The sequence below is a fragment of the Ixodes scapularis genome, unplaced genomic scaffold, assembly GCF_016920785.2.
Source record: "Ixodes scapularis isolate PalLabHiFi unplaced genomic scaffold, ASM1692078v2 PGA_scaffold2__306_contigs__length_199485367, whole genome shotgun sequence".
NCBI lineage: Eukaryota > Metazoa > Arthropoda > Arachnida > Ixodida > Ixodidae > Ixodes > Ixodes scapularis.
Window position 1 is genome coordinate 33,634,954 of NW_024609857.1, and position 26,384 is coordinate 33,661,337.

Below are 26,384 nucleotides of genomic sequence, written 5' to 3' on the forward strand. Positions count from 1 at the left end.
ATATTGGTGTATACCACGACCACGGTTTATACAGCCTGAAGTTAGTCTGTCTTAACTGGCAACTTGTCTCTCAGCCGTAAATGAGCAATTTAGCCAGTACAACCGCTAGCCTAGGGCCTTTAACGTGCACCATGCAGTAGTGATGCACGACTGCACGATGCTCGTCCAGATCGAAACGGGCAAAGGTGGGGAGTGAACCCAGGATCCCCGAGTTCTGCAGCGCGAGCTTTTGCTCCACGTGCTCCAGCAGGAGTGCATTAGCCTACTCGGTCATCGATCCCTCTGCTGTCGACTCCATGACACAGAAGGGGGGGCTGCGCTTTTTGCAAGACAGTTTTTCTAGGAACCTTTGCACATATTGTAGTGCAGGAACATCAGAAATGCATTGTTACAAATTAAGCGAACTATATACGGCGGGCAAAGTAACTAAAACATTCATTTACACTTCACCCGTGACACCCGCGATTGCGGCCTTCGCGAGTGAAACCTGTTCAGCTTTTAGCTGAGAGCGCGTGACTATGTTCGAAAAGGTAGAAGACGAGAAAAAGAAATCTCGGCGACGTGACAAAGCAAGAGAGAAAGAAGAAGATTGAGGACAGACATTGATGCTGAACGGGCGGAACACAAGACTGATCGCGAACGGAACGGGCGGAACGCCACAGTGATCAGCGAACGGAACGCCAGCTGAACGCCAAACAGTGAACGGAACGAACGGAACGCCTGTTGATCGTCCGACAGTGAACGGAACGAGCTGAACGCCAGCGAAAGGCAAGCAATCGGATCGAACAGGACGGATCGAACCAGACGAACGCCATGAACTGACTGAGAATCTTCAACTGTAAATATTTATACGTTTAATTTATCAGTGTAAATACAGTTTTCGTTTTCTTCTAAAGTTATCGGCCATTATTATAACGACGACACCCACTCGCTCTTTAATTCTGAAACATGCATAGTCATGAAGCTCCAAGAGCAGCACCGATGCCAAGAGCCTGCATTTGGATTTCGGAGACTGGTCTAAAATTCATTCCTATTAATTATCTGCAACGGACTATCAGGGCTTCCGTATTTGTTCTGCCCAGCAAGATGTGCAGTTAGGCAAAGAATGAGAGAAACAAAAGCTAAATGTCTTCACGTGACTTGTGTCCTGAAACAGCTCTTCCAAAATTCCTTATGCCAAATAAGAAAGCACGAAAAGTGGAACGTTTTATTTTATTTAAATATCAAAACTTGCAAAAAGTAACGCACCATAACACGTTTTAGGGAAAGATGATCTTGCGGCTCATAAGGCTACATAATCGTTCCCAGGCGAGCCTTCTGAAGCTTGGAGTAGCCCATGTCTGTCTTCTCAACCTTGTAGAAATACTCTGCCACCGAAATCCTTTGGCTCAGAAGGCGAAGAAACTCTTCGTCATGCGTGATGACAATCATCTGGAAGTTGCGCTGGCGCATCCTGGCCTCTACTATCTTCGCCAGAGAAAGCGCCAGGCCCTTTATGTTGCTCCGGTCTAGGTTGGTTGTAGGCTCGTCGAGTGCCAGGATCCCACAGCTCTGGCAAAAGGTTTCGGCCAATGCCAATCGAATGATGAGGGACGCCAGCACCTTCTGGCCTGCGCTGCAGCGGCCTCTCATGTCCTGTTCAATTCTTCCTTTCATCATCACGACACGGTAGTTGTAGGCTCTTCTAGAATTCTCCAAGCCCTTTTCATCCGCATCTGTCCGGATTTGGACATAGTCAATGTCATCCCCGCTGTAGGTGTCCTGCCAAAGCTGCTTGATGACTTTGTTGATGTCCTTCATTTTCTGTTCATGGTACTTGAGAACAGCAAAGTTGACTGCCCTGTAATACATGTCCAGGTCCTTGCTGATATAATCCTTCACACTTTTCTCACAAAGAGCTGTCATATACTTCTTTTTAGCATCCTTGAAATGACCACTCAGCTCTCGTCTCGCTGCATCAATCTTAACCTTGAGTTCTCCTTTCTTGCTCTCCGAGAAGTTCCTGTCACCTCGAAGCTTGTTGATTTTCTCGCCAATCTTTTTCTTTTCCGATTCCAAATTGACAAGGCCCGAGCTTCTCATCTGATTCTTGATTTCATCAATCTTCACTTTGTGCTGCTCGCTCTGCACTTGAAGCATATGCAGGTGAAGGTTATCCTTCAGCTCACGCTCCCTCAGCTCTTGCCTAGACAGCTTCTTTTCCAGAGTGTCGATGAGTGCTGTTTTTTCGTCTCTAACCAGCTGAAGATGTTCAATTTCCCCTTTGAGGTCATCCAGCTTTTTTCTTACATCCTGCAGCTCTTCAGGATTATTGCTCTGGAAGTATTCCTGAACCTTGTCGAAGTGCTTCTTCAGGTCCTCCCGTTCGAGTACTCGTACACTTAGTTCCGACCGCAAATCCTCTAACAAACGCCGAGTTTCGTTGACAGCACTCTCCTTGGCCCAGACTGCCTTTTGAAGTTCCTTCTGAAGTTCTTCCTTCTCCTTCATCAGTGGGTCAAGAAACAATTTGAGGTTCTCACTTTCCGATTCCAGCTCCGTCTTCTGTTTCCTGAGACGAGACTCTTCCTTCTTCTTGGATTCTAGCTGCAGCTTCTTACTGCGAGCAGCATTCAGAGACATTCCCAAGCTGTGGTATTGGTCCTGCTTTGCACGGTAATCAAGCATGGTTGACTCCAGCTCTCTTGCCTGACCATTGAGGTCTCGAATCTCTGCCATAATGTTTTCCATGGTTCGACCTTGCTTGAGTCGTTGGACATTTGGAGATTTGCTGTCTAGCTGACGGCGAAGCACATCTCTTTCCCGAGACAGCCGATCCATTGTCTCGGCTTCGCCCAAGAGAGACCGGGCCATCTCCAAATCAAAGATCTTCATGTCAAGTTGCTCTTCCTTGCTTGCTTTTAAGCTGATCAACCTGTCACGCTCGGTTGTTGCATTGAGAATTTTCGCCTTCACCTCGGGCAACTCATTGTTCTTCAGCTTCGACATCTTCTCTTCTTCTCCCTTTAACCTTTGCATGTCGTTGAACTTGTGTTCTCTGTCATCAATTTCTCTGGTCTTTTTGTTCAGCTCTTCAGGAAGAATTCTCATCTTTTTTTCCAGATCTTCAATAAGCCTGTTGACTAACTCCAGCTCTTCGAAGTGCCTCTTGCACAGAGGACAGCAGGGGGTCTGTCTCATGCGTTCAATGTACTTCCGAAACATGAATGCGCTTCCTGTGATGAAGCCCTTCTCGTCACGCATTTTCGTCATCTCGAGCTTCAACTGCTGGATGCTGGCATCCAAGTTTTCCGAACCACACACACTGACAACCTTCTTTCTGCTTTTATCAAGCTCCTTTTCTTTTTTCTTGAGATCATCTTCCAGCATTTTTAGCTTCGTTTCCAGGGAGCTTTCCGTCGTCCGCAACTTGGTGACACTGTCGCGAAGTGAACTCACTTCGGAGCCGAGGGATGAAATTTTTTCGTTTACTTGTTTAGCATAATCTGAGGCCGGAAAAGTTCCCAGGAGCTCCATGAACTTGTGCTCACTTTCAACTTTAGCTTGCTCGAGCGACTTAATCTTTTCACTCAACTCTTGCCTAATGTGCTCAAGCTCAGACTGCTCTTTGCTGAACTTCTGTGCACTTGCGAGCTCCCTGTTGAGGTTTTCCAGCTTATCAGTGATTTCGTCTTTCGATCTCTGCTTGTCCGCAATCTTGTCCTTGAGCTGGTCACTAGGAAGCTCCCTCTCCAGGGACGCAAGTTGATCCTCAAATTTTCCAATTTCTGCCTCGAGTTCCCTGATTTCAGAACAATAACCTTCAGCTTGCAGCAGTTCTTTACGAATCACCATGATCTTTTTTTGGTTGTCGGCAATTTGCTTCTGCGTCGACTCCCGCTTCTGCTCAGATTTGGATTTCCACTCTCGCACAGAGTCTATGCTGTCCTGCAGACTTTTCTCGTGAGCTTCACGCTTCTCCTTCGTCGTTTCAAAGTTGAGCTGAAGGTCACTCACCCTGTTGTCAAGGCAAGACACTACGAGAGATACCTTTTTCTCTAGCGAGTCCTCTCGGCATAGGGTAACTCCCAGAGACAGCTTCTGGTTCAAGCTCTCAGACTTTCGTTCCACTTTACGGGAGGTCTCCTCCACCGCTGTCCTCTCACTCTCCAGACGACCTAGAGCGGGCAGCAGCTTCTCCTGTTCTTCAGCTACATCGCTCATTTGCGAGCAAAGCTTTTGCAGTTCTTTCTTGTGCTTGTCGAGCGATGTCTTGTCCTCGAGCAGCTTGGACTCAAAGTTTTCAATGTCTTGCTTGAGCTCTTCAGTCGATCCTGGGTATACCTCCTTTAGGTTTCGGGTGATGCGCTGTATCTCATTCCTGGTGTAATCAAGTTGGTCTCTCTCCGAGGAGAGCTTGCTGTGGAAGTTACGCGCCTCGTCTTCCTTCTTCTCCATCTCTTTCCATTCGAGGTGCACTGGTTCGAGCTTGGTCTCTATGTCTTGCAGCGTCCCGATGCAGTCGGCGAGCTTCCTCTCATCCTTGGCGATCTCCTCTTCGTACTCGTCTGCCTTCTCCTTGTTGGCCTTGAGGTACTTTGTGCTCTCGCTGAGCAGCTTGATGCCCTGGTTGTACTCCAGCCGCAGCTTACGAATATTTTCGAGCGCCTTGATGTACTGTGTGGCGGCGAAGATGTTGTCGAATTTGGTCTTGAGTGTCTGGCCTTCCGACAGCGGCCAGTTGGAGTCAGTCTGGTGGCAGAAGATCACATTCTCCAAAATGGCGCGAGGAACGCCCAAGAGTTCGACGACGGTAGCGTTGATGTCGCAGCACTTAGAGGTGGCAGTCGTCTTGTTGCCCTCCTGGTCCCGATGGACGATATTTGCGTCGACCGTTTTAAAGGTCGTGTTGTTCTTGTTCTGTTTCAGTAGAAAGAGCCGATTCACAACGTACGGTTCGCCTCTGACGTCTTGAAACCTCAGCTTGATCGAGGCGTTGACCTCCGTCTCGTGGTTCAACTTCGGGTCGTGGATGAATACCTTGCCCTGGCCGGGGGGAAGGTCGCCCGTTGTCGCGTTGCGCAGGCATTCGATGATGGTCGTCTTGCCCGTACCGTTGCTGCCGAGGATGAGGGTCAGCGGAGAGAAAAACGACATCATCTGCTTGTTGGCGTCGGTCGGTCCGAAGCTCCGAATGCCTTGGATTTGCAACTTTTCTAGCATAGACATGGCGAGGCCGACAAGTCGCTCAACCGATCGAGATTTTCAGCAGCCGCTGCTACTTTCAAAAGCCTACTGGAGAGTTTTCTCTGTCATGTTTTTCCCGTACCAAATGGCGCCAAATTCGGGGAGTTCAGCGTGGAGTGGATATGGATGTGGATATGGATAGGGTGGCTTAAACGTTTGCCAGTGTTGCTTGTTGGAGACCGGCGACTAGAGAAAACTTCGGCGCGCACTTTATTGGATGAAATTTGGTGACGTCACAACCAATAGGAGCACGGAAACAGACGCTGTCTCCTCAACGCCCGGAGAAACATCGGAAACATCGTGCCTGACGAACCGTCGTCGAACGAAAGGTGAGATTTGGCGCCGCTGCCTACATTGTTTGAGCCTGCGTTCACGATTAAAACAACCATCGCAGAAAGCTGAAAGCCCGCCGAAGAACGGCTGACTTGCGAGCTAAACCTAATTCAACAAAACTATTTGATCCGACAGAATAAAGTGCTTGATCTTATTTCATGTCGACAAAGAACTGCGCTGCCTGTCTTCGTCCCTACATGTTTTATTCTTTCGTGTTTTTCAAATCTTTACCAACCCGCGTCCAATCGAATGCCCCGATCACAACAAATAGTTGGTCGTGCTCCGATGGCCCTTATCATCAGCCGGTAAGGCAGTTACGTTTTTCGTTTCTATATTTTGACCCAAGTAACGTCATATTCTCAAACTGAAATTCTATCACCACCTCTAGTGTTACATTCTGGTGCACCGTGCACTTGCAGCTTCCTGCACCCCTGCGAGGTTTCCTGCGATCGTACCTTGTATATGATGGATTTCTCGCCGCACGCGAGTGCTCGAAGGCGTGCTATACACTCTGTAACATAGGTTGTGTGCAGAAAAGGCACAGGCCCGAGCACAAAAGCGCCCTTTTTGCACGAGCAGCCGTGCAAAAAGAACAATTCTGCGGAGCTACGCCCTCGCACCCGTGCCTCTGCTGCACACAACTTATTAATAACCGAGCCGTTCTCGTTTTTGTTTTGCATATTACTGTGAAAGAAGTGTCATTGTTGTTTTCTTCTCAAACAAAACTCACACGCTAGACAAAAGCAAACAGATAGGAGTCTGCACATTCACACCCTTTTCTCCCTTGTGCGACAGGTTATAGCTGGTCGCGATTCAACACCGTTTCTTTTGAAGCTGATGGGCACCACAAGGCGTGAAAGAGGTGACTTGCAGCTTTGCCAAGGCAGCAGCAGGACACTACAAGCCTTCGCATTAACTGGCTAGCCAGTGCCGCTCTGTTCTGAACAGCACTGCGTGCCATGCAGAGGGTTTGTGCAAGCTCGCTGGGTGGCGACGCTAGCCACGGTAAGTGCATCCTATGCAGCTTTCTTTTAGGGATGTATATGGCTTGCAGGCCATGTCGTGCATGTGCCACCCGAGGGACAGCAGTGCCAGTGGCAAGGCTGTGCTGATGGTAATCACCACTGCACTGTGTTTTCATTCAATAATGGACTTGATGTCTGTGTTAACAATGCAACGAGACTTCTTTTTAGTTTGGGGCGTTGTTTCTGCTGCGAATGACTAGCGTTGCAGTAGAGAAATATACAAAATAGTGTAATGCTGGCATTAGTTACCTAAATTAATGGCGGGAATGACTGACCTACATTTCCACCGACTGCATTTCTCAGAGGAATAGCCTGGACTAGGTAGCTCGCTGCACTATGTCCTTCCTAGTTAGCCTGTACAACTCGGCGTCTTTTCCTGATTGTCTTATGTGGCTGCTTCTGTGTTTGCCTAGGCACTCGGTTGAAATAGTGAAAGCTGTCTGCATTGCACATAACTGCCATGAAAGCCAGTGTGGACGTAGCTGGGGTAGCCCCCAATATGGCTTCTCTAGCTCGACACAAGTAATGTTCCTACCACTGTCGTGTATGATGCCAATCCAAGATTGAAATATACTTGTGCTTTTCATTGCCGTGACGTCACGCAGGCACATAGCCAGGATTTTGTTTTTGGGGGCGGGGGGCGGCAGCGGCGGGGCGGGCCGGGCCGGGCTCCATGAACCCCCTCTAGTTACGTGCTTGTGTCACAGGATGACGGGCTCACGGTTCGAGCGGCTGTGTAGAAATGAACTATGCCGAGCATTTGTTTCGTGCTGCTGGGTGGGATTTGGGGCGACCTTCCAAAGCGTTCTTTTCACACCATGAAACTTGTTTGTGATCAGTTGTGAACAAAGTCTACAGCCCTAAGAGTGAACCTTTGCCTTCCCATGACGTCTCAATTTCAATGTTGCCAGTAGAGCTTTTCACTTTGAAAAACACAATGATGACCAAAATTGTAAATTCTGTGACTTTGCGAAAAAAAGCTATTTCGGCAAGATATTTCGGTTACTATTTCAGCGATGTTTGTTGATGTCTTTAGCAAGTTTTTAGGCAAATCGGGGACAATGAAGAAAATGCCGGAGTTCCCCTTTAAAACATAGAATGCACATAGTACACAATGGAGAAATTGCTTGCCAATCATTCTCTTAGGAGTGTGAGTCGAGCCCCTTCGAGGCAGTTTGCTGCTGCAGCGTGCACTTTAATCTGCCCGAGAAGAGAAAACGAGATGAATGACGAGTAGGATATCTTTGTTCCAAGGCTTCTTGAGACAGGAAAGGCTAGGGAACCAGTATTGTTGCTTCTTACTACCCGGTACGAGACTCAAACCCGACATGCAAGGAAGTCGAAAGGCCTCTTCATGTGCCCTGTTTCTGCTTCCTTGTGCTTTGAGTTTTAGCTGTGTCTACAATTCACGCTCGCCTGCATGCCTACTCTTTTGGTCTCTTTTTTGTTCACTGTGTTACTGAAGTTTTCTGTCCTTGCTGTCCCAGAATAGCATTGTGGATGCACAGAAATACAAGGTGCTCGACGCCTGCGGCTCTTTAATATTGCTTTTCCCGGTACCACGGCATGAGGGAGGTGGCCTCTCTCCCTTCCAAGCAGCTGCGATATACTACAAGCACTGGGTTACAACTGCAGCTAGCCCATGGGTACCGTTCTGCGTTCTGCGTCCTGCACTGCATGTAGTTCTGAGAGCCATGTGAAAAGGCAGGTGTGACCTTTTTAGGCACTGTCACTTTGTTTTGTGCATTTTCTGCCGCTTTTTCGGGGCAACTTCTTTTTAAGATTCAAATATTAGAAAACGGACTCAAGTGAGAGAGGGGGTTTTCTGAGAAGACTGGCTTCTTTGCTAAACCATTGGGACTGGTATTATATCTATAGAGTTCATGTACACCTTACATCATGTACTTTTTCTTTAGTTTTATTTTACTCGGTACTTATACTTCGATGTTACACGACAGCCACTAAAAATGAGGAAAAAACAAAAAAAAAATGTTGACTTGTCGGTTTTCTTATTTTGTTTTTTTGCAATATGTTGGAAGAGTAAATGATGTGGTCGGTCATTCATGTTATTTTTCCTACACGCACGTCCAGCCTATGTTTACATAAAGCCCCAATTGCCCCTTAGCAACGGAAATAATCTGTGCGACAGACTAGGCGGCAGCATTGTGGACGGAAACTGGCCTGATTATATCTGCCATGTTTAGAAACTACATTTGATGTCAGGTTATGAATTCATTAGCAAATTGTCCCCAAAAGAATCTACATCACTCTGCCAGTCAATCGCTGCCGTCAGTTGTCGTGACGTCACGTCCAGCAAAGAAACTACAAACTAGTATTCTTCTTTTTTTTTTTTAATGGCAGGCCTCTGCTGTTGATGCCACATAGCACGTCAACACTCAAGCAATTCTTCCGCTCTTGACCTCTCCGGTTTCACCTTGCGAAGTCGTGACGGTGTCTGCTTTTGTTTGCGGTATTTCCCATGTGTCGACGTGAGAAGGCAGCGGTTGTATCGCCAAGGAAGTAGCAATCAATCTGTGGATTTGCTCCAGCGGCACAGTGTTACAAACAGGGCTCTTTCACCAAAGGCAAAGTCTAACGACTCGCCCTACAGTTGCCAGCATCGTGCAGCCGTGAATGCGTAACTTGTCCGAACGCTTTTATGCTTTCGTCTGTGTACAGTGACAAAATGACTCGCTGAATGCGAAATGCCGTACTGCAAACTACAGTAGAGTCTCATTAATTCAAACTCCAGGAAGTCACAGATTTTAGTTTGAATTATCAGAAATTCATCTAAATATGATACTAGATGGCATTATGATTTGTTACATGGATAGCTACTCAGACAAAGCAGATTTTTGCCAGTTTCCTCTACATAGGCCTAATTATAAGTACAGGCATAACACATTAGTGAAAGAGCTGTGACATTAAGTTTATTCATCCGGCAAAAAATTTGTCGATTGTGGACTGTTTAGTCAGCACATACGATCTCAAAATAAAATTTTCAATACCAGCCAATGCAAGTAGCTCTTTACGGGACTCTTCCTTTGCAAACAGAAAGTTCCGGAGCTGAGCGATGTGCTCAAAGCTATGGCTGTGACAGTTGGTAGTGGGTCATCCCTTTCTTCATCGTCATCTTCACTCTCACTGCTGCACTTTGCTGGCATTACTTCCTGTACTATGTCCTCTAATGAGTCATCACGACAAACACACACATCATAGTCGAAACTAGCATATTCCGCCTGCTCGGCGTTCACATTATGTGCTTCAAGGCCAGAAATCATGATGCCAGTGAGCTGGTCCTCATCCTCAATGTCGTCTTGGTCATCATTGTTAGTCTTGAAGCACATAATGTGAACGCTGTTTTCTGCTAATGTGTGCCCGCTTGAGCCCCGTTGAGTGTGCTTCTTTATGAGCACCGGTGCACTGCGGAGAAACAACACTCATGAAAGCACGCTCCGCAGGTATTGCTTCTCTGCAGTGCACCGGTGCTCGGAGAGAAGCATACTCATCAGGGCCGCGAGTACAAAAGTATGAATTAAAGGAGTCATGGAACGCTTTTCCAACTTTTTCCTGTTTAGCTTTCCTCTTCAACTCATAAATCGCGCATTCTACCAAACATTTCAAGAAGATGGAAACGGGGCAGTCCCCTCTTGCTCGGACTCTCGTTTGAGTACCGGGACACAGCCATTGTCCCCCCAGAAGATTAGCCCGTCGCTCAAAATTCAGACAAAAGTTGCTTTCCCCACCTCAATTACCCCGAAGCTGACAGTGCTGCGGAAGCTACGTGCTCGTTGGGCCAGCCACACTTGCCACGTGATCACGCTCTCTCGCGCATACCCACGCGCAGAGAATGAGGTCAGGTGATGAAAGGGAGGCGGCTGATTGTCCGGCAAGCACGTAGCTTCCACCACAATGTCAGCTTAGGGGTGAAGGGATTAAGTGAGACGGGAAGGAAGCGCCGAAAGACAGGGACAAAAGAAGTAGGTAACGACGACACGTGTCGTCGTTACCTACTTCTCTTGTCCCTGTCTTTCGGCGCTTCCTTCCAGTCATGAACAACCAACTAGCCCAACTTCACATTCGGATTAAGTGAGGTCCGGTGCCGTGTGACGTGCGTTTGGACCTGGTGACGCGCTGGGGGGGGGGCTTTGCAACGCGCTACGGGGACCGCGGATGTATCACAGTGAAAAGGCAGAGAGCTTACGAAGGGAAGGAGTTACGAAATAGTTCCTCGTGTTTTCGAATTTTCGTACCGAAAGTCAGGCTTTTGACTTTCTACCTTTTTTCTTTTGGCCCACTGAACAATGTGTTATTAGTAAAATCCCAATATAAATTGATTTATTCCAGCCAAAATTTGTTTCATGGGCCCTTTAAGCGAAAACGCCGTTTGAATTAAGTGTCTTATAAATACATTAAAAACATAGCGGGACAACCAAAATTTTCAAGTCTGTTTGAATTAACCTGAAGTACGAAATATCAGTTTGAATTATCACAAACCTATTGTATCAATTACTTTCTGCAGCAACCTTGCACTTAAAATTGCAATAAAGTGATTTTTAGGCTCATGACGTCATCATTCAATTTCGCTCCGAGAAGTAAAAACAAACAAAACGTGAGAATGATGTAGTCGTGCCTCTGACATAGTGGCTCATTGTCGGCTACTCGAACTCCGTGGCATTGACTGCGCTAATGATTGCACCTCTCGCCGCATGCTAGAGTTGGCAGATTTCGGCCACTTGGCTCACTTGTAGGTTTGCTGGCCAGTTTAATAAATATATAGACGGAATTAGATTGTAATATTTGACATGGGGTCTCCCTATATGATACTGAAGAGGGCTACATAGTTTTCTAAATATCGAAAATGAAGCAGAGTTGCCCTTTAACACACGCACTAATACACATTACTCCGAAACCTTCACAGAACCCCCAACGATCGACGATTTGGAAGAATACAAAACTACACCAACAACACCTTACACTTAAAACGAATAACCTAGTCTGTGAAATACATGTCCGCTACTTGGACAAAAAGTTCCGCCTCGTATGGACGCCTGGCCACCAAGGTGTGGAGGGTAACGAGACAGCCCATCGTCTCACCCTCGAAAACTCCCCGGGTCCAGTCTCGTCATGGCCAGCTATCTACTCGGTAGGCGCAACAAGGAACGCTCGCAGAGCCCTGCGGAAGTCAAGGTTAAAAGAACAATGTGAAGAGCGGACCTTTTACCCTCACCCTCCAAAGACCATGTCTAGGCAACAATCCTCCCTTGTCAGGCATGCCCAGACCAACTCTCTTCCATCGCACTACATCTTCCACCACATCTACAAACGACCCAACTCCCCCACCTGCCCAAAATGCGGAGAATACCCTTCCATCCCTCATACCTACTGGTCTCGTAACCCACCCACCCTTCCCCCAACCCTCTCGCACATCATTTCTTGGGAGGAATGACTGGCTCTACCCATGGGCACCGACATACCCACCGCACTAGAAGCACTAATTAATCACTCCAGTCCCCTTGCGGAATCAATCCGCGAGACGTGCGCCGGACGGACCGTCCGGACCAGGACGTAGGCCCTTAAACAAAGTAAAGTTTTGCTTGCGGTGCAAAATAAGTGGATTCGGTGACGCTTCAGTTACGACGAATAATGTATTCAAATAAGCTCACCTGTTGCGATGCCTTTACGCTGTTACAGATACAGTACGCCGCCAATGACAAACGACTTGGCGGATGGGCAGGATGGCTGCAACGGCTGCTGACAGTAGCTGCCGGGACACGTGGGCAGTCGCAAAGGTGCAACGAGAAAGCGCGTGATCTGTACCGAGGGTTCCCGAAATTCCCTGCCGTCGTGGCGCTGTACGTTTTGCAAGGGGTCTACTCTTCCGCTCTTGGCCTCTCCGGTTTTACCTTACAAAGTCGTGACAGTGTCTGCTTTATTTTTTGCGGTATTTACCGTGTGTCGACGTGTGCGGTATTTCCCGTGTGCCGAAATATTTTTGAAACTGACGTTCGCTCAAGTGAGAGTTTACTGTATACTCGACTACTGTGCGTTGCCCCAGAGCCGTAAATGTAGAGAGCTTGGCCATTCGTTGGGAAGTATAGGAGACAAATGAGGAGGTGCCATTGGCCGAAAGCGGACTGGGCGTGTTCCAGGGCGTCTTCAGAAATTTGAATGTGACCAACCAGAAGCCGGAAATAATACCCTGGCGGTGGTCGCGAGAAACAAACCTTATAACTGCATTGGAGTAACTCTCAATGGCTGAAAATATGGTACACGTGATGTCTCAATCACGTTAATCCAAAAAGATGGTGGAAGAGTGCGACTAGCGGAGCGATCGACATAATCCTTACGCCAAGCACCCAGGGCCGGGAATCTGCCGTCCGAACGGTCACACTCTGTCCGCGCAAAACAGAGTTGCGCGGCGCATTCGTTTCTTACATCTTTCTGCATGATCATGATCAAAACAACACGTGCACCCTATTTTCAACCACGAAGAGTTACTACCACTTCACTCTTACACGCTTATTAAAACCATATACGAACATAGACTTTTGATCAAAACTGTTTGCCGCTACCACCGCTAGGGGATTCTTTTCGGCTTCTGGTCGGTCAAGAGAGCATGCCAAGCCCTCTTTCCGACTCTGCCAGCGCCTCCCATTGACCAAACTCTCTACATATACGGCTCTGCGTTGCCCTACATGTTTGGATAACGTATTGTTTCTGTTCACCTGGTAGGCACTTTCATTCTCTACATACACCGTAGGTTGAAAATGCCCTGAATTATAGATCAAGCCTTGCAAGATGGAACTTCTCTTTAGGCCCAGTGCCTGGATCAAGTCTTGTCCCCCATCCCCTCAGGTCTTTCTGTCATATAAATTGTTGGTATTTCTTAAGACAATGCGCATCGCCTGCTGACCACATCTTACAGTTGAATCTTGTTAGTTTGAACTCGAGGGGGACCAAAACATTGTACGAGTTTAAATTACCGGAAGTTTCCTTTCTAGAAACATATAGGATGGGACCTGCATGTTAGCTTGAATTATTTGCGAGTTTGAATTAAGAGGGCTTGAACTAATGAGATTCCACTGTACAAAAAGTGTGGTTAATCCAAGGTTCAGATTACTCTGAAATATGTCGGGTGATTACTGAAAGGTTAAGATACAAAAATTTTGGTAGAAAGGAAATGAATCTCCTCAGTTTTTAATTTTTCTTGCCACTTTAACTGCTAGGCACGCTATGTCTGAAGGTTTTCAGAAGATCATGGCATCGATCTCCGCCCATTTACACCTGGAAAGAAATGCTACTGGCAATAAGGGCTACGAAGTTTTCTTTGTGTTTGAAGTTATGTACACTAGTGTGTATCACTTGTTTCTCTTGTGCTACCTTTGCGCAAGCTTGCCCGGCGAGTGAGGAAGAGCTAAACTCAACTGGACGTGGTGTGCTATCTTTTACACAAACTCGATATTCCTATAGACCTTTTCATCTTGGCAGTTACCTGACTGGTGGACACGGGGCATTGACACACATGGTGCCATAGAATGGCTTTAGTTTGGTTGGTTTTTGGTTTCAGCGGGCTCGTGGCTGTGTTATGTGCGATAAGAGACAAACCCGCCAATCGAAGTCTCGTCTTCTAGTGTATAATTTGTGAAATAAAATTAAATCGTGCAAGAGAATTGGCCTCCAGCAAGCTTGGCTCGGTCAAATACCAGGTACCCCTTCATGGATTTGTGTAGACAGATGTTATTTGTTTGAACATGTACTAGTGATTCAAAACTATCAATAAATTGACTATCAATACTATTGATAGTTTTGCACCACTAGAGCGAACACAGATGCCACACCGCCGCTCACCTCCCTTCCTTCTCTCCGCCCAAACTCCCGTCTTCATCATCACTGAAAGTTGAACCAAGTTGGGATGGTAAGTGCTTGGGCTAGTTGGTGTCCCATTTGAAAAAGATAAAGCGAGAAAAAGAAGAGAGCGACGCAAACTACTAGTGTCGCAAGACTATCGATAGTAAACCGCTGACAGTACTATCGATAGGTTTACGATAGTCGACTATCGATAGTACTATCCATAGCTTTTCGACAGTCGACTATTGATAGTAGTGTCTAGTTTTTCGATAGTCGACTATCGATAGTTTTTTTGCTATCGTGTCAGATTTCTGGCTACTTTCGCTACTATTGATAGTTTTGCATCACTAACAGGTACACTCTTTCAGCGGCGTCGAGGGTAAATCTGGCATCGACATCGCTGCACCCGAGCGATTTCCATGATGATGGTCTCTTTTCAGCGTAGTGCATTATGTGCCTCGGGCACTTTTGCCAGGCACTCAAGTTTTTTTCGACACGTTTTTCACCCCAAGAGGCAACCCTGTGTGTCTAAATAAATTATTTGTAGTTTATTTAAATTCATAAATAGATCAAACAAATGTTTCTACTACAACCATGATTCCCCCATATAATCAGAAGTAACTTTTGGATTCGTTATGAAGGCAGAGCATGATGCTCTCAAGAAACAGTGACTACTTGCATTGTCTATATTTGCAGTCTTCTTTAAGATCGTAAATGTGTAAATATACCTTGTGCTTCTTATTGCACGACTAACACTTAAGCAAATTTCCAGTGTCATAAATAATTGGCCTCTCGACCCTTGTCCGACTTGGGGACCTCTCCATACTCTATGTGCGCCAGTGCTAACGCTGATTCCTTTCCCCGACGGTGCATATATACAATAATGTGCAGAAGTTGCACGCATAATGATGGCCTGCAGTTAGGTAGTAAATATAAGTATCAGACAACACTTCACAAAGCAAGACAAATTAAAAAGTTGGGGCTCCTATTCACACGGTAAAGACAGTTAGTTCGCCAGCGAAGCTGTGGTATCGCCTGCAACGATTGCCCACTGCACTATACCAAAACGTTTTTTGTAAAGACCCTTTTCTTTGCAAATGCCACCAGGCGGTGCTCCAGTTTGACGTCCCAGCAAACTTCCGATTCACAGAAAGAATGAACAAAACCCACCTTGACATAGCTGCCTGAAATGTCAATGAAATGTTTAACCACCAGTTCTTCAGGTGAACGCCAAAAAAAGAACAACGAAGAAATGGGAGATGCTGTAACCGACTTATTTTTTGCGGGCTCAATATTTCGCAATTCACGTTAAAGCTAAAGTTTTGGAATAATTCGCGGGTTCTAATTTTCGCGATGCGGTGGAATCTCAATATAGATTCCAATGTATTTAAGTTTTACCAGAATCGTTCGCGTGACCTATTTTTTACGAAATGTAGGCGGTTTGCAAAATTTAAGTCCTTTACAGTACGTTAATAAGTTTCGAATATTTTGTAAACAAACTTTCCTCCTCCAAGACATTAAATTGCACAGCCGAATGCTCTCATTAAATCTTCAACCTTGTTGTCCATGTAGCATTTATCCTTTCTAGCATGGGTGACATAAGCAAGCTCGACAGACTTGCAAAGACTGTGCGATCAGAAGTCGCTTGGGACGCAAGCAGCAATTCATGTTCGTAAACAGCGAAAGGGGCTATGTGAAAGACTGTATGGTGCCGTTACCACGGCAACTTATGAAACCACAATTTTTACCGAGAGACGCATGCGGGGAGCACTATGTGTTTCGCATTGTGCACGCCTAATTTATCATGTGGTTCCGACACTTGTGGTTTTCTTATTTGAAAACTACAAGTGTCAAAACTACACGATAGAAGACAAGGAGCGCACAATGCTTTTCTGTCCACTACTGTTCATTTGACAGACACAAAAGAAAACTTACCAACGAGTCAGATACAGCTTCGCTGTAAAATTGCGGTAAAACTCAACGAAAAAACAAATGCAACGTGTTCGCGAAGGGGAGGGAAGAGCGACGATTTGAAGCCACCTTATGGCGGCTATGTGACATGATTTCAAGATGGCAGCACCCATGTGACGGGGTGAAAAAAATATAAAATTTTAGAAATAAATTGAAGGGATGCCATAAAACCACTTGCAGGGGGGATTGAATAGCTTGGGAGCCCAAGCTACTGTTGCATTGGTAGGAGACTACATTTGGAAGATGGAGTGGCGGTAGCTGGCTTCAATCGCTGCGTTGGCATGTGCATCTGTTGACATTTGGTGACCATAGCAAGCAGTATTTATTGTCCAGGAGGAGACTGGTGTGGCGACATCAGGTGCATGCTTGTGCTCTTTTGCAGTGCTTTTCAATAAGGCCGCAGGACATGAACATAGAGTAGAGTTCTCAATAAGGACAATGTGGATGGCTGATATTTTCCAGCACCTAATATTTTGACAAGCCTTGCATGAAAAACATTTTTTTTTTTTCTTACCTGGAACATGGTGTTGAAGTATCAAACTGCCTCTGATGTTGTGAATGAAAAAAGATGCCACCAGAACATCTCTGTGCTAATAGTCGCCGACAAGATGAGAAACGCAGGGCATCTCTTAGCGCCCAGCCTCCAGCAAGCACTTGTCGCCTTTTCTCATGCTCTGTCTGTGTGTGCGTTCTGGAGGCTCGCAAGATGCCAAAGCATTGCCGAATGTAGGAGGCTCCTCCCTGCAATTCTTGTTGTCCTACATTTAGTCCTCCAAGTCAGTACAAAAACATACAAGTCTATTCAACACCCGAACACGATTTGGGCGATATGTTAGATATAGTCCCTAACGGAATGAGAACGTCTGGGCATGTCTTACAAATGCTTGAAGCATTGCCAAAAGTAGGAAGCTTCTCCCCACCGTCCTCATCTTGCGAGTTGCTAGAGTTATTAAACCATTTTAAATGTGGCAATGCTACACCATACAATAACGGTTTTTACAAAAGCAATTTCTGGTTGATCTTATCAAAAGCTTGCGATAAATCGAAATAAATATAGACTTGCTTCCAAGAAAGAAATGGCACCGTGCATTCAAGTGTGCAGAAACTAATTTCTAAATCTGGGGATATGCATGCTTCAGTGATGGGGCAAACAAAATCAATGCTGTTCTTAACAATAAAAGAAGATAAATCTGGACCCAAAAACAGCCTAGCTTTAATTTCTTTATTGCTTTCAACATTTCGGTGTCAACTTCCTTGATTGCTGAAATGTTAGTCAATATTACTGAAGAAAAAGATGTGCTTTTATTGACCAACGTGTGAACGCTGTAAAAACATTTTTAGCAAACAGCAGATCTCCAACAATATCTGGACCCGCTTGGCAATGGTAGCAATGTGTGTACAGTCTCCGGCAATATGAAAGACCCACTGGGAGCGCGTGGCCGAGGCAGTGGCTGGCGGGGGCGCTACGAGCGCTCCGGGCAATTCCATTCTGCTTCGAGGGGAGGACGCTCACTCGGGGCTCAGCGCAAACTTATAAGCGCGCGCTTTAGCTGAGCCCCGAGTGAGCGTCCTCCCCTCGAAGCAGAACGGAACTGCCCGGAGCGCTCGCAGCGCCCCCGCCAGCCACCGCCTCGGCCACGCGCTCCCAGTGGGTCTTTCATATCGCCGGAGACTGTACATATTTTCTTAGATCTAGGTCAGTTGACAAGCTTCGGAAAACGCCCGACGCCTTTTTGCGGCGCACCCGCTTAATGGCACCTGCTACACGATCGGCCCGTCATATGGACAGATCCGGTGAAACGTTGGATGCACGTTACCTGCGGCGGAAAGTAACTTTATTACAATAACACAATACCTTACAATAAACATAAGGTCTTCACAATACTTAATGCAAAAAGAGCGTCATTCAAAAAATGTTCTCTGTTGACCATGGAGGCATTGACGCTGTGGTGCTAGGAATGTTATCTACCTATACCTGCTTGCGTGCCAGCAACAGAGAACTGTTTTCGAACGCTGCTTTTCTGTGGAGCTTGTCAACTGATAGATCTAAGAATGTTGGCATGTAGGGCCTGAGTGGAGGCACCTATTTTCTCAAGCACCAGTTTAGAAACCCCCATTTTATTGAATCCTTTCAAAAAGACAAACATTTAAAGGGATACTTCAACGAAATTTGAAATATTCCCGTTGTGTTCAAAAATAGGTTGAATATGATCCACAATATCCGTAAATGACAATCGCACGTTTGTATTTTGATCCTGGTGGCTGTATTTTTCGTTATAAACGGCCCACTCTGGCAAGCGCTCGGAGAAGGCCCAGCTTAGAGCACGTGACATCCAACGCAATCGCGACGTAGGTCGTCTCAAGACGAGCAAAGCTACGGCGAGGCTGACGTCGAGAGGATGGCCTAGTTGTTCCAGCCACCGAAGCGGCTGCTTTTGTACGAATTTTGAGTGACGGGTTAATCTTCTATAATCTTCTAGGGGGACAATAGCGACTTCTGCGACACACAAAAGGGATTCTCGGGAAGAGGGGAGTTCCTCCTTCCCCCCTTCTCTCGTCGTGGCCGGAGACGAGACAACCTCCGTCACTAGCTGTTAAGGTTCCCAGACGAGAAAAGAGGCTTTAGCGACATCCACCAGGTGCTCTTTGCTAATCGTTTAATTTGTTCTAAAATTCCTTTTTGAGACTTTTTTAACAAGATATTTATTTATTTATTTATTTATTACATGTTACCCCGCAGCGCCAAGAGGCATTATTGCAGGGGGGGGGGGGGGGGGGGGGGGGTGAGGATACATTTGCACAAGAATTACAGTTCTGACATGCAGAAACACACAGGAAAAACAGGAAAAGCAACAACAATTGTGTTGCTAAATTATAACACCTGAACAAATGGATCCACAATGGTATAAAACTTTAGCCAACAGTGTAATTTTCCGTACGAATAAAGATATGAAGACAGATAGCACAGTGTTACAGACCGAGCGTTCTGAATGCACATTCTCAAAGAGAAAATTCACTTTCCTTACTCCCAGCTATCACGTGACAGTTTATCAAAAAAATTATCAGACGATGGAATTGAAATAGTTTCCTCTGGCAATTCGTTCCATTGTTTAACGGTATTGGGGAAAAATGAGAATTTGAATATATTAGTCCTAGCTGAAAATTCTCTAATTTTTTTTAGAATGATCTAATCTACGTGACACGAAGTGTGGCAGTGCAATGAATTTAGTTTTATCCAGTCCTGTTTGATCATGATAGATTCTATGTAAAAATTTTAAACGGAGGCGGCGTCTTCTAGAGTTCAGAGGTTCCCAGTCTAATTGACATTTTAGGGCAGTAACACTTTGTTTGAAATTGTAATTTTTTGTAACGAACCTAGCAGCTTTGCTCTGGATTTGTTCTATTTTCTGTTCTAGATAGCGTTCTTTAGGGTCCCAAAGCACGCAAGCGTATTCTAAAATAGGCCTGACATTAGAAAGAAAAATGGTATTTTTTAAATTGGGAGGACAATCGTGAAAATTCCTCCTCAAGAAATTTAGCACACGGTTAGCTTTGACCGTCATGTAGTCTACATGCGCGCTCCACGATAGGTTTTCCGAAAACTGAACGCCTAAATATTTTACTTTGTCCACCTTTTGTAGTGGGGCGCCATCAATTAGATAGCTAAAAGAAACAGGTTGTCGTTTTCTGGTAAATGTTATGTGATTGCATTTGGGAATATTTAAATTCATTTTCCATATTTCGCACCATCTTGTAAGGCGATCAATATCTTCCTGTAGCTCTAAACAGTCTGGATATGTCTTTATTTTGCGGTATAAGACGCAATCGTCCGCATACAGACGAATGCTTGACGTAATGTCTGTAGAAATGTCATTTATATATATTAGAAATAAAAGCGGACCTAGCACTGATCCCTGGGGGACCCCTGATGTTACCTCTAAATACGGCGACATTTTCCCGTTAACTAAAACAGCCTGTCTTCTATTTGTAAGATAATCAGTAAGCCAGTTAATAATATTTTCAGGGATATTCAAAAATTTTAATTTGTATAGAATCAATTTATGGGGGACCTTGTCAAAGGCTTTTTGAAAATCTAAGAAAACGCAGTCTACTTGCACGCCTTTATCAAAAAAAGAAGAAATGTCGTGATAAAAGTCGATCAGCTGGGTATCGCACGATAAACCACTTCGGAAGCCATGTTGATAAGGAATAAAAAAGTTGTTTCTGTCGAGATGTTTTATCAGGTGGCTGTAGATTATATGTTCTAAAACTTTCGAGCACACGCAAAGAAGTGAGATTGGTCTATAGTTTTCTACCCTATTCTTTTTACCGCTTTTGTGGGCAGGAACAACGTGAGCTGTTTTCCATTCACTTGGTAATTTACCACTTGATAATGAGTTATCAAATAATACAAATAAAAAACTAGACAAAATACCGGAACACTCTTTTAATATGCGGCCTGGTATACCGTCAGGCCCAGTGGCCTTGTGAGAGTCAATGTTGTTTAGTAAATTAAGAATTCCATCTTGACAAAGTTCAATATCCAACATGCTGTCCTCTAAAGACTCAAAAATGAGAGAAGGGTTATTCATTATAGGAGACGAGAATACAGATTCAAAATAGCTATTAAAAAGGCTTGCTTTTTCAGCCTCATTATCTATCATCCGTCCCGAGTCGTTGATAGTTGGAATTCCTAGCTCATCTTTGTTCGAACTTTTTACGTACCTCCAAAGTTCCTTTGGATTTCGTTTGAACTTTTCATCAAGAGATGCTAGAAACTGTTTCTTGTAGTGTGCCGCTTTGCTTTTATAAAACGCTGTTAGTTCCTTTAGACGGACCAGGAGGCTCTGTTTTCCATTTTGTCTATATCTAGAATACACACGTCTTTTTTTCTTAATGATCGTTCGTAGTTCTTTATTTATCCAAGGCTTGTCTTTGCGTTTCCTTCCGGTTATAACTTTTGAAGGAATATGGATTTCAATTAAAGCTTTTAATTTATTTTTGAACATACCCCATAGCGTTTCCACATCAGAGTGGTAGCTGAATTCTTTGAATTCTTGGAAATAATCAAAAAGTTTGTCAGCTAAAGCGGAATAGTTCCCTTGATCGTAAAAATAAATTTTCCTTTGCGTTTTTTGTACGGTTTTTTCTTTTGCGCATTTTATTTTCCCAGCTACCGCCTCGTGATCACTGATACCGGGAACAACGGAAATAGAAGAGATAACAGAACGCTCATTGCTAAAGATTAGGTCTAGCGTGCTGTCCCTCCTGTGGTCTAAGCGTGTAGGAAATTTAACGTGTTGGTATAAAGAAAAGCTTAAAACAAATTCAATAAATGTCTTGTAAGGTGTGGATAAGTTTGTACTGATTGGTAAGCCATCAACCCAGTTAACATCAGGATAGTTAAAGTCGCCTCCCAGTACAAGGTAGTCGTAAGAAATTGTTGAAAGAGCATTTGTTAAAGAAAGAATGGAATGGTCGCCAGACGCAGGCGGTCTGTAGAAGGAACCGATTGTGAGGAAGTGGCCATTTTGAAGCGACACCTTACACCAAACGGACTCAAATGAAAATTGCGAAAAGTCAATGGCGGTGCTTTGCAGACTGTTATGAGTCAGCAGGAATACTCCTCCACCATGCCCATTCCTGTCTCGTCGATAAGCAGTATAATCAGGTGGAAAAACTTCTGCACTTTTGATTGAGTCATCAAGCCAGGACTCTGTACCCATTACGATACTGGGCCTTGTCAGATTAACAAGCTCTGCTAAGTCATCAATTTTATTTTTTACACTACGACAATTCACGAGAAGTACATCAAGTTCATTCACAGTTATGGTCTTTTTGAGGGCAGCCTGTGGAATTTGTACTGGTTGCTAGATTGTTTTCTCTTTTACACTCTGTTCACTGTTGTCATAGTAAAATACTTTGTTTCCAATAATTAGTTTGTTGTAGCGTAGTTTAAATTGACTATTTTGTGTCCTGGCAAATCCCAGAAGCTTGCTTCTTTCATGACGCACGTTAGCAGAAAAGTCCTCGCCGATAGATATTCCGCTGTTTTTCAGCTTGGGCGTTTGCGATAGTATAGTTTGTTTTGTTTTGAACGAGGAAAGATTTACTATGATTGGCCTGGACCTCTCTGCATTGTGTCTACCCAGTCGGTGAGCGCGTTCCACATGTGAGTGGTCAATTTTGATGCCTAACACAGTTTCGCAGAGCTGCAGAACTTTTGTTTCGGACGTTGCCCATGTTTCATTTGTATCCTCGTCAACACCATAAAAGATTAGATTATTTCTTCGATAGCGATTTTCTAGGTCATCATGACTGTTTGCCAGCTGGTTAAACTGCTCGGCAAGTTCCGTGGATGCGACTTGTATTTGCTGCACTTTAGTCTCAAGGGATTTCAGTGAAGTAACGTCTTTTTTGAGCGATTCCAGTGTTGAAAACACAGATGTGAGTTTTTCTTCGACCGATGTCTGTGTTTGCTTGATTGCCGCCATTTCAGCCAAAATTACGTCTTGGTTTTTGTGTATACCCGGTAGTAGCTCCAAGACTTCTAGTATTCTCTTAGTTTGCTCTTGAGTGAACGGGCCAGGGTTCATTTCTACATTGCCAGAAAGTAGCAGCATTATCCTTATTACTATAGATGCTGCGTAGCACAATACACAAGTCACGTAGACACTGTACGCTTCTAAATGACAAAGCACAAAGACAAAAGCAAAGGGGCTCGGCACCGACAAGTGACGTCTAACACTGTGATGGTCAACAGGTTTGTAAAAAAAGACCAACCTGGATGAAAATTTGACGTAAGCGACTTGCTTGTGACATGTCGGTACCGGGCCCCTCGCTGGAAGTGCCGGGCAGCGGCTTTTGTAGCTTGTGGTTATCTGGCGCAAGCTGTGGTTGCCAGGCTGTGCCGTCGAATCTGGACGTATCCAGCGGCGGAAGGATCAGGCGGGCGTACGGCAACTGAAGTGACGCCGAGGCTCCGATGGGTAGTGGCAGATTATCGGCTCGTTGATAGGGCTTTGTGTGGATCGTCCAGGCAATGACGAGCACCTGGATGAAAATTTGACGTAAGCGACTTGCTTGTGACATGTCGGTACCGGGCCCCTCGCTGGAAGTGCCGGGCAGCGGCTTTTGTAGCTTGTGGTTATCTGGCGCAAGCTGTGGTTGCCAGGCTGTGCCGTCGAATCTGGACGTATCCAGCGGCGGAAGGATCAGGCGGGCGTACGGCAACTGAAGTGGTATGTTTCATGTGATACTGCTCTTTTGAACACATATAGACCAAAAAATGAGCGCCGAAATTTCGTTGTAGTATCCCTTTAAGAGAAAATGGCAACAAACTTGCTTTTCGCAAATTCAGGAAAACGCAATTCACCGAGCTCGACTGCTTGCTCTGCCTTGGCCGACGGTAAAGCCGAGCCAGTCAGCGAATCGCTCGCTTGGACGGCCAGCACATTCAGAGTATGATAGACATGTTTTGTGCATGTCACAACCCTGCCGTTTTTGCAATTACATTCTGCCTGGTTTACAGCCTAAGAGAGAAGAGCGAGTGCTCTAAGCATAGGCAAACACGCCTCAGTGAATCGCGCTAGCATTTAGGGGCTTCCAGATTTGCTTATGCCAATTGAATAGATTCACTAAATGGCAATCCTTTTTCAATAACTGATGTTGCTGTAAACTGAGCTTCGATAAAATGGTCCCGTTCTCGAAAACATGCTTCTATGGAATTGTGTTCGGTCAACTGTCGTAGACCTCTGCACGAGTGAAACTGAGCAGTAGTTGTAGGTGCAGCACATTCTGTAAGCATAAAATAAAGGCACCAAACAAAGCACCTCAGTGATGCCTAGCAGACCACCAAACAAATAAATATTTAACACGGGGTACTATTCTGTTTCATATCTCCAACATTACCGTCCCGCTTCGGTCGCTTCGTCCCGCTCGTCAATATACTTCGTTTCAGCTTCGGTCCAGACGCAACGAAAGCGACAAGCGCGAGCCCCGGGCTTTCAGCATCCCTGCCAAGCACGCGCGCTCGTGCAGTGCAAGCACTGTTCTGGGCCACATGCTCGCGCTTGTAGCATCGGCTGCGTCTGCACCGAAGCTGAAACGAAGTATAGATTGTTGACAGCTGCCCCGCAAGGATGCTTTCCGGACATGCGGAAACATCTCAACACAAGCGCTATCCACCCCTGCTTAACCACATGTTCTTTACGAACATAACTCGGCTTCCTAGCAATATTTTAGAACGCCATAAGTTAAAGAATATTTTCAAAACAGTAAAAGCCTATCTTGCAATTGCGCAACATAAACAGAACAGTGCAGGTAGAGCTGCATGGGCACTTTCTACTCGTCCGGATTCATACAAAATATGATTGTCGTTAGCAAACTTTTAGGTAATGAAAACAGGAAAATGAACAAGAGTGTGTGATGGGTTTGGAAGGGAAGGAAACGTGGACAAAAGGCAAACACAAGCAATTTAGAACAGACGAGACGACCCACCGAGCTAATGCTCTGTACGAACAATCTCAACCTTAAATACTACTTTCTGTACAAATACAAGATACCCACGATATTACGCGACAAATAGCCACCAAAATTAACGTACCGATTGGGCAGTGCTGTTCGTAAATCAAGTAAATCGCCGAAGTCACAGAACGTTCACGAAACAAAACGGCCATCTTGGAAAAATAAAAATAGTGATGGTGATAGCGATGTGTTCTGTAAAAACTCCCGAGGACAAATGTAGTCAATGTTTTTTCTTTAAATTTATGTATGGCACCTGCAAACGCTCTGGAAAACATACTTCACCTAGCAAAACTTCATTAAAATCATGGTGACAAAATAGTCTAAAGTTTAGGCATTTAGACGTGTTGAAATCCACTTGGCAATGTCTATGTGGAGTGCAAGTTCGTCCGTTTCTTTTGCAGGGGTTGTGGTGATGTCAGAATGCAGAGCTCTGATTGAAGGATAGTAGGTAGACCTGAAGGCAGCTAGCATTGTGTACCCACCATCCTTCAATCAGAGCTTGGCATTTCAACGTCACTACAACCCCTGCAAAAAAAAGCAGAACCTGCACTCCGCATAAACCTTTTCTCAGTAATTAAATGCAAACAGAACAGACCTGGGAACCCTTCTTGCTGATAGCCTTTCCTTGAAAGTGTGAATGGTCAAAAGTCAATGCCATGATAAGCTGAAATACTTCGGACATAGCATGCTAAGGTGGCAAGAAAAATTAAACGGGGACAGCCATCTTCTTTTCATCAAACTTTTCGGAGCTTCATCTTTTGTATAATTACTGTCGTATAAAGAAGACAAAGTCTGGCGGCATGTGAGACGGTGAGCTGGCCGGGCCACGCGTGAGGGTCCGAGATGCGCATGACTGGCAGATACGCTGAAGGTTCGATAAAGGACTCACGGGTATTGGTTTGCGGCCCCGGGCTTTGACCTTTTTCTCGCCTCGGAACACGACATGGTGGCAGCAGTGGGATATTGAACAATCCTCCATCGTTTCTCGGGACCTGAGAAGCCGCACCAAACTCTGCAGTTCGACCGAATGGCCAGCAAAGAAGATTCGAGCCGCTGCTAGATCTACGCCACGACTAGCAATGCAGACGGTTCGAGGGCTTCAATCTCCCAGGCCAGCGGAGGACCTTCCTTCTTCAACCCCTTTGCGGTCGAGCTACCGGAGAAGCTGGATTTCAGGAATCCGAGCGACTGGAAGGGATGGATCATTCAGTGGGACCGCTACCGGATCATCTCGGGGCTTCATCTCTGCGACGCTTCGACTCAGGTGAAAACCTTCATCTAAGCGATGGGCAGAGGATGTCCTTTCTTCGCTCGAGATGACACAAGAGGAGCTGAACGACTTCGACATAGTCAAAGCTAAGTTCGACATGCACTTCATTCCGCAGGTGGACGTCATCTTTGAGAGAGCGAAGTTCAATTCTAGAAAGCAAGAGCTGGACGAGCCTGTGGAGG

General features: G+C 45.5%; 1 protein-coding gene and 1 pseudogene across 1 annotated transcript; both read right to left on the minus strand.

Annotated features, from left to right (window-relative positions):
- Positions 1–1,195: 1,195 nt before the first annotated feature.
- LOC8053545 (DNA repair protein RAD50) lies at positions 1,196–5,361 on the minus strand. The gene has a single exon (XM_029993081.4). The coding sequence runs from the start codon at positions 5,206–5,208 to the stop codon at positions 1,291–1,293; it is 3,918 nt and encodes a 1,305-aa protein (XP_029848941.2). The 5' UTR covers positions 5,209–5,361; the 3' UTR covers positions 1,196–1,290.
- Positions 5,362–22,276: 16,915 nt separating this feature from the next.
- Positions 22,277–23,623, minus strand: LOC115327791 (annotated as a pseudogene).
- Positions 23,624–26,384: the final 2,761 nt, after the last annotated feature.

Coding starts and splice junctions, on each gene's coding strand:
- LOC8053545 (XM_029993081.4), bottom strand. CDS start 5,208: ATGTCTATGCTAGAAAAGTTGCAAATCCAAGGCATTCGGAGCTTCGGA.